We start from the raw sequence: 9,247 nt of genomic DNA on the forward strand, positions 1-9,247 counted from the left end.
TTTCAGGGCATTGCACACTGATTTACACCTGGGGGTAATAGATTGTAGCTAATCCATGTACTGGCATATCTTTTGAAGGTGATGCAAAACCAGAGAACCCACATGAATTCACAGGAATATATAAAAAACATGTAAAACATCACATATACATGGAACACTAAAACTGTGAGATGGAAAGGATACCCTCAGCACTGTTTTAGCATCCTGCAACAAAACTGTCTCATTACTTCTTTAATCTTCTTTCATCTGAAATACAATAATGGATCACATTATTTTAGTTACATGGCCATATGTTTGTGTGAAAATTTGAAAGGCCCAATGTGGCTGCAGGTTTCCATCCCAACCAAACAAAAGCCACACCTAATTCCCCCTGTGACAGTAAACCTGCAGCCACACCAGCCTCTTGAGAATAAAACTGCACATCCCTGTTTCAGAACAAAGATAAATAATGTGCTTCACAATTTAAAATAAATTCTTTATGGTAATTCTACAAATATAAAATACCAATACATTCTTATCTTTGATTCTTTTTGGCACTGTCTTTTTTATTAAACATTTTTTCCTTCAGAAAGTGTACAAATGACATGAGTTGTCACACCAAACAAGCATTCATACTGTACTCTAGTATTTGGTATCTGTCCCAAATAGATTTTTTTTCTTTTAATCCTATTTCCCAGCATGAACTAAGGTATTCTCAGTCACTTTTACTAAAAAAAAAAGCACACATGTATCTTCACTAATTCCAAGAATGTTTATGGCGAGTAACGATTACACCATTCTTCAAGATATGATTTAAAGACAGATTCATCTTACTCAGGAGCAAAGGTTAATAAAAGTGTGTTGTCACGGAAAGAGATAAGAAGCTATATAGCTAAGACATTTAATTCCTTTAAGAAGTGGCTGATATTATACAAATTTTAGTTATGTTTGAGTATTAAGTTTAAGATGTTTCAGACTTTTGTTTCAGTTTTGATGCTTTAACCAGTATAAAGGTGTGAGAGATACAGTTTAAAAGCATTGTAGGTTTTGTAATGTCCATGTACAAAGCAGTCCAGAGAAGAAAGGTTCCAGCAACAGAATACAAAGATACTTTCTCTTCGAAAGCACAAAACCCCACATTGTTATAAACGCTTGCCTGACTATGTTTACATGTTAACTAATGTGACATTTTCAGGTGTTCATAGTACAATAGTGGGATTTAAATGCGCAAGTGCAAGAATGTGTAAAACCGTGTATGTGACACGGTGCTCAAAAATGCCTCGTCGTCTGAATAGTTTCGACCACTCCTCCTTACTTTTACTGATTCGTCTGTCGCATGGGAGCACTTTGTGTGCATGACATAGCGTTCAGGTTGAGGGACTGGTTTGTGTACTGTGTAAAGCCACACCTTCAGCTGCCCTGCCCAGTTGTTGTCAGCAAGTGAAATTCAGTGAAGCTCTGGAAACATATTCACATTCCAGCCTCAGCCACTGACACACTGAGGTAAGTCAACTCTGGATTCAGCAGTTGTTTTATTTTCCTAAAAAAAAACTGCATTATAGAGAGTTTTGAAAGGATTCTTTCCTAAATTATTAAAAGGAAATACTCATAAAAATGTACGGTACATAGGTCCTTAAAGGAGTCTCAAAAGCCAAAACATTTCATTAAAGTTCTATGTACCATCATATGTAGTGCAGCTGACAGAGATACTGTATTATTGTATTACTTTATTGAATAATTATGTTGACTTCTTGTCTTACAGTATCTGAAGGATAATGTGATAGAATTACCCAGTGTAGAAGGGAAAATAGATTACTATGCTGTTGTACTTTTGTGTACATTGATAGAAGAAAAGTACATATGTCTTACTGTAAATACATTTCGAATCAAGTCATTATTACTTGAAACAGTAAATAAGTCCAGGATCATGCCAGTTAGCCAGTTGTGTTAAGAATGCTGTGGAGAAAAAAATCATAATTTACAATTACAAGTAAGGTTTCTCCTATGGACATAAATGGATAAATATGTTATGGAAACCTTCTTTTGCATTGATTTGTCATTCATATAAGAAGTGATTGGCCTTAAATAAAAAGACAAGTTAATAAAGTATAGCACAAAAAACTAAAATGAGTCAACATGCTTACAGGCCACACTTGAACAATATTTACATTGAAATCTCAATCATATTAAAGTTGAACTTAAAAAATGTCTATTTGTTTTTCCATTTTTCCTATTCATTTTATTTTAACATGAATTCTAATTAAATTACAGTTTTGGTATGGATAAGACTTTTATGATGATGACATGGTTTAAAACACATAAATCATTTAGGCAAATAGCAAAAACACATGCACTGTTTTCTCCCTGAGAATTACGATTAGATTTTCAAGGATCCAGGACAGGGTCTTGGTGCACTGTAGTATGTTCTACATATTTTTGATTGAATTTGATTTTAAAAAGCTTATACACTGCAGATGTGTGTTATCATTAAATGGGAGAAAACTCGGCATCCCTTTAGATGACAAGGGCATGTTTGTTTAGGGTGTGTCTAATGAAGATCAAGACAGACAAGTTTTCTATCCTGAAAAGCATGTGTCAGAAAAAAATTAAGATGGAAACCAGGTTATCATACATGAGACAGTACAATGCCATCTTTTATGGTTCTGTGAAATCTGAACTGATCATTGTTACACAGCATTGCCAGTAAGGTGTGGTAGCATGATCTTATCTTGTCTTTTAAATCAGTTGGAGTGTTTAGATTTCATCCACTGTGTGTTATATATTGTCAACAATTTATATTCTATTTCAGAACACAAGCATAAACCATGGCCTCCACCTTTCCTAGGAAATCATATCCTCCTGTGACCGGTAAGACCATGTGTTATGCCCCTATATGTGCAACAGTGACACAGGTCATGCTAACAACAAAATGCAGCCAGTTTAGATTAATGTCAGAGAATCAAAGTACTGGCACATTGTTCATTGTTGTACTTTGGAGGAACTAAATGTTCATTGGGAATTGATTCTGGAGAACAGGGAAAAATTAATAATCATATTGCCATTTCTTACAAATGAATACCGATGGTCTGAACAAACTTTCTTTTCCCAAGAAAACTCATTATATAATTACTGATAGAAGAGTTAATAAATATTATGTATGCCACTATGCTTTGTAATTGCAGACAAGAGCAAGTCTAGTGTGGTAGAGGACAGTAAAAAGAAGTCTTCCCTCCTGAAGGACAACAGTTGGATCAAGAAAGATGGGAGTGATGATAAACCAGTGGAGTAAGTGAACATTGAGGCAAAGCACATATAGACAAAAAACAGGGGGAAAAGATCTATCTTTGTTAAGGGTGGAAAAAGTGATTAGCTGTATGTCATAATGGCATTTTATCATCATTGGAATACAATTTAATACATACATGCATAATTTAAGGTTCCTTTAATGAAACGTTGATCCTAAGTGTCTTCTTACAGCCTGAATTCAAACTTTGGAAGAAGTGTCCTGGGCCAGTTCAAATCTACTGAAAATCTTAGCAGGTATACAGATCATTTCTGAGCCATCTTTTATTTAACAAAAAAAAATGCCACCTGAGATGTCAAACCCAATTAAATGCAATTGAACTAATGAATAAGAGCATTTGAAATATTTTCATCACCAGATATGTGTTTGCTCATTAATCTGTTTAGCTCTTCAGAAATAAACAGCAGCACCACCACGACCACCTCCTCCACAGTAACTCCCATTAGTCCAACAAAAAAGAAAGTCCAGTCCCTGTCAAAAAGGTAGTACAATCTACAAAATATGGATAAAAAGAAATATATAAAAAACATACTTATATTTTCACCTCATATTATTATTATTTTAACATTATATTATTGCTTATTATTTTAAATATGTAGATTCAGTACGAGTCAGGATGAGCTGGATTCAAGCAGGTAACACATTTGAACTCTGGTCTACTCAGTCTTGCATCTATATTTGTACACTTGCTCTTAAAAAAAATGCAGAACACCAGCTTTGCACTACATTGGTAGACTCTTATCTGGTAATCTTGTGGAATACACGGTCATACCCAAAATGTCCAACATTTAAAGTATGCCTTCCCCACCCATCATTTTTCCAAAGTTACCGGACCAGTAGTGCCAAATACAAGGGAAAACACACCCTGACAGCACACACCTAGTGAAATGTCACATTCTTTTGCTGAATGATCTTATGTGTCTCTTACAGCAATACTACTACTACATCTTTCAAAGATGGTACAAAGACAACAGTGACTACAAGCAGGTAGATAAAAAAAAATCCCATGATTTTTTTACTAATCAATAATTGAGAGATAGTAAGATGTTGAGGTTTTCTTTGGGAGTGAGGAGGATGGACAGGATTAAAAATGGGTTTATTAGAAGGACAGCACATGTAGGATGTTTTGGGGACAAGGTGAGGGAGGCGAGATTGAGATGGTTAAGACATGTGCAGAGAAGAACATGGGGTATATCAGTAGGAGAATGCTGAGGATGGAGCTGCAAGGAAGGAGGAAAAGAGGAAGACCAAGGAGGAGGTTTATGGATGTGGTGAGGGAACACATGCAGGAAGTTGGTTTGAAAGAGGAAGAAGAGAAGAAGAAGAAAAAGAAGAATGATTGATAGATAGATAGATAGCACATGCAACTTTATTTTTAAAAACTGTAATATGGCCTCACACATTTTTGTGACTTTTTCAGAACATCTGTGGTGAAGACGCCAACCAAAACGGAAACGTTCACTGAAAAGGTCTTGGCAGACTCCAAGACTAATGCTGGGTAAATGCTGTTAGTGTTAATATATTTCAAATCTACCACTCATTATCAAGGCTAAAACAGCTATCTTGTCTATAAGTCTGTGTTTTTTCATTTTACATGCCCCAAAGGTTAATGGCTACAGTGATAAGATTCTGTCAGTGAAGTGTCTAATTTATGGCAGCTAATCTCCTCAGGATATGTTTTCCTGTGTACATATCAATTGCTTCGATTCTTGGCCTCTGTAGGCACTTCTAAAAGTAAAATATGTAAACTGTACACTTGAATCATCCCCTCATTGTACGCTGATGATTATAATAATATTTACTATTTCTTTTTGTTTCTTTTAAATGTAAGATGTATTATGCATAAGCTGCACACAGTCACTAATTTATTTATTTATTTATTTTTAATGGAAGGAAAATTCAAACTCCGCCACTTGTCGAGGCAACTACAAAAAGGTACAATAATATTTCAGTTCAGTATTCTTGTATTAATTGTTTTATATTTTGTTTCATAATTTTTTGTGTACCTAACCCTAGACAACTCTCTTTTCTTAATGTTCAGAGACATAAAAACAGTCAAACCACCATTGCCCAACAAGACCACCAAAAACGAGACTTTCACAGTGATTACTTCTAAGGATAAGACTGTTCAGTAAGTGGAAAATTTGTGTACGAAGCTTTACTTGTTCTGTTTCGTTTTTGGTTGTTTAAAGCTTTTTATTTTTCTCAGAGAAGAAAAGAAGACTGTCAAAACTGAGACGGCACCATCTTCACCCACCAAGTCCACCAGGACAGAAACTGTCACTGTGACTACATTTAAAGACTCCATAATAAAGTGAGTGGTGAAGTTGTTCATGATGTTTCACACCTTTTGGTTTCTTTTCTAACACTATTTATTTTGTCCAGAGAAGACAGCAAAACTGCCAAATCAGTACCACCAATCTCACCCTCCAAGACCACCAAGACAGAAACCATCACTGTGGATACTATGATGGGCAAAATAATTCAGTGAGTGGTGCATAAAGCATGGCTTATTCCGTTTCACTCAGAAATACATGTAACTCTATATAACACTCCTTTTTCCTTCAGAGAAGACACCAAATCAGTCAAATTAGCACCACCAGCCCCTCCCACCAAGAGCACTACAAGGTTATTGCAAATTAATTTCACATTTGCTTTAACCTGAGTCATTTCCTCACCCTCACTTTCTGATAAGCTCTTGTTCTTATCAATTTCAGCACAACCTATAAAAGTACTACTCCAACATCTAAGACAACATCCTATTCCATCAGCTCCAAATCTAGGTGATTTTTCAATATGATTTTATATAAACACAAATTCATTATGCACAAAGACCATAGATTAATTTATTAATTTCCCCTAGTGCTGAGGATGAGTTGTTTGATACCCTTATCCCCACATCCATCAAGTCAACCTATGCATCTGACACAAGGTATGGAATGTTGGGTGTGACCCATAAATGGCATTTTTCTTAGTGGTTTTCTTTGTACATAATCTGTGCTACCTTTGAACTATTTTGCATATCGGATCTTCTCGCAGGAATGATAAAAGCAGTGGAACAAGTTCTACAACGTACACCTCAAGGTCTTTCAAAGACGACAGGTACTCATTCGCATATAGACTCTTGTAACTGCATGATCACTTGAGACCAACAGACATTTCACAATGTCATTATATTTTTCTCGAAGGTTCAATGAGTATCTTACTGATACGGTGGTCACCGATTCAGTGAAGACCGTGTCCTCATCCTCGGACAGGTATGGTTTACGTTTCTAAGATTAGGAATTGAATGCTGATTGCAGACACTTTAATTTGTGGATTTTTTTATACGCAGTTATGATCGCAGGGGCTCCACAAAAAGCTACACTACAACAACTTACTCAGAGAGCAGGTGCAATGAAATAACAAGTTAATATATATATATATATAGATTAACTATATATTTTTTTGTTGTGCTAAATTTTGAATGTGAAGTTTTGTATTTTAACTGGCACATCATTTCTCAATAGACCTGAAAATTTCTCAGACACCTACACATCAAGATCTGTTGGAACAGTTTACACAACACCTGAAAGGTAATTAAACTGGGCGTTGCAAATTCTGACTTTTTCTTTGACAGAAAATATTTACATTTTAAAATCTTTTTTGTAGGAAAATCATAGAAAGGGATCTTTGCACACTCTGCCAGAAACCAATGCTTGCGGAAACAAAAATGATTCTAGAGGATGTGGATATAAAGTGCCATGCCAGTTGTTTCAAGGTAAAAAAATGTAGAAACATTATTTATTGCAAGAATTCTTATCTAATAAAACCACATTTTATCCTAAATATATTAGAACACATTGTTTAAGACGTAAAATTTGAAAATATAAATGTATTTATTATATTGTTTAAGAACAACACATCATATTCTTTTAACCATTTATAGTTCCATTTAATGTTCACTGTGCACTGTGAAACAATTTAGATCCCATTAACACAGATAACAAAAAAGCAAGTTGTCACAGATTTGATAACTCTCAAGGCAAAAATTTCTCTGTCCTGAAAACTGGTGGAAAAGGAATTTTTACAACCAAAATGTATTGATATTGACAGAAAGCTACTTTGAAAGTGTTAACTAAATATCTCCCACAACAACCCAGAACACTGCTTATGTATTTTTTAGATTATGTGTATTGATAGATTTATTAGATGATGCATATATAATGTGAACCCTGTGAATGAATTGTTATTACAGAAACAATAGTGATATAATAATATTAATAATAATAATAATAATAATAATAATAATAATAATAATAATAATAATAATAATAATAATAATAATAATAATAATAATAATAATATAAAGCTTGGATATTCATTTAAAAAAAAATTATTGAAATGAATTGAAAACAAATCTAAATAAAAACATAAACTGTGCTGTGGTTGATATGATGTAATATTATTTAAAGATCATTTAGGGTTTGATTTGGCAGCCAAACTGTATTATGTTCAAATCATGGCAGCATACTCTCACACTCTCTTTTTCATACTCTAGTGTGATGTGTGTAAGTGTTCTCTTGGAAATCTGAGAGCAGGGGATAGTTTGTGGTTGTACCAGCGTACGGTGCATTGTGAGGGCTGCTTTGGTGTCACAAGGAGTAAGTAAAGCAATACTCACATAATTACAGTGTTATAGATGTTATAAGTAAAACTATTATAACATTTACAACTTACAACATTTTAAACAATACCATTTTTGTCCTACAGGTAAATGGATTCGCTGAAGATTACCTTTCTGCAAAACCATGAAGTGCAGAGACGTTAAGATATTTTACATAATGTTCAAATAGTTCTATATGGGAATAAGATGCATATCAAATATACCTAAGCAGGGGTTATTCATTCAAAATACAAGAAAGATAAGGCATTCTGGGTGGTGGATCTGTTGAAAATGCAGGGAAGGGACTCGTTTCTTCATGGTTTTTTCCTCCAAATAAATATATAGGTTGTTCTTTCAATATTTTATCACACTTCAGTCAATTGTGAACTGAATTTGAATTAACAAACAAAGTAAATTATAAGCCACGATATTTTAAATAGATTTTGTCAATAAAGTTTTGGGGCAATTTCTTCAAGCTTTTATTTTATTTTATTATTATTATTATTATTATTTTTTTTTTTTTCATTTATATACAGTATGTACTCCATTTTGGTTTGACCACCAATAAAATTGTTTTTAAATGGTATAAAGCATCTCACTTATTTAGTATAACAATCCATGCCACGAAGAAGCTTTTTAAGATCTATTTAACAGGAACACATTTATTTCTGCAATAAGCGAAATAGCCAGGTAAAGAGTTTAAGTTAGTCAAACATCATTAATAATGTAACAATGTGATCTAAGTGATTGTAGCATGGCTGTTAGAAACACATGGACTAGTTTGAGTATTTCAAACTCTTTAGTGAATGTCAGTTTTACGAGCATTTACACTTCATTAATGAGAGAGGACAGAGGGAAATGGCTATAATGGTACTAGATTAACCTGGCAAAAATGATATAGTGGCTTCTATAACTACATTTTACAACCATGGAAAAGCATCTGACACAAAATCTGAGGCTTATCAGACCACATCAAAGTTCCACTTCTGCAATCCAACAAAAGGAATTTGTGGCTACATGATGATGATGATGATGATGAGGAGGAGGAGGAGGATGATGATGATGATGATGATGAGGTACAACAAAAAACCAAAATAAAACGCAGCCTCATTTTCAAAGCCATCATGTTATCTAGAATAAATGAGAAATAATTAGTTGACTTTAACTGTAATATATAGATAATAATATATTTTTTGTTTATTATAACTTACCCTTATGCACATATGACCCAAGTCTTAAAAAAAGATGGGCCATTGTGTAAAATGAAAATAAAATCAGAATGCAATTACTTGCAAATCTTTTATTTTATTCATAACAGA

At 33.9% G+C, this 9,247-nt stretch overlaps 1 protein-coding gene across 1 annotated transcript; it reads left to right on the top strand.

The window, feature by feature from the left end:
• The first annotated feature begins 1,311 nt into the window (after positions 1-1,311).
• scel (sciellin) lies at positions 1,312-8,518 on the top strand. The gene is made up of 22 exons (XM_083536450.1): positions 1,312-1,482; positions 2,789-2,847; positions 3,162-3,264; positions 3,457-3,519; positions 3,670-3,765; positions 3,883-3,918; positions 4,214-4,270; positions 4,704-4,781; positions 5,177-5,218; positions 5,325-5,414; positions 5,493-5,597; positions 5,669-5,770; positions 5,852-5,911; positions 6,001-6,066; positions 6,147-6,215; positions 6,323-6,385; positions 6,472-6,540; positions 6,618-6,674; positions 6,793-6,858; positions 6,935-7,043; positions 7,824-7,926; positions 8,036-8,518. Exons 2-22 carry the CDS (start codon positions 2,805-2,807, stop codon positions 8,050-8,052), a joined length of 1,494 nt encoding a protein of 497 aa, XP_083392576.1. The 5' UTR covers positions 1,312-1,482; positions 2,789-2,804; the 3' UTR covers positions 8,053-8,518.
• The last annotated feature ends 729 nt before the right edge of the window (positions 8,519-9,247 follow it).

Source organism: Silurus aristotelis (assembly GCF_946808225.1).
Source record: "Silurus aristotelis genome assembly, chromosome: 3".
Taxonomy (NCBI): domain Eukaryota; kingdom Metazoa; phylum Chordata; class Actinopteri; order Siluriformes; family Siluridae; genus Silurus; species Silurus aristotelis.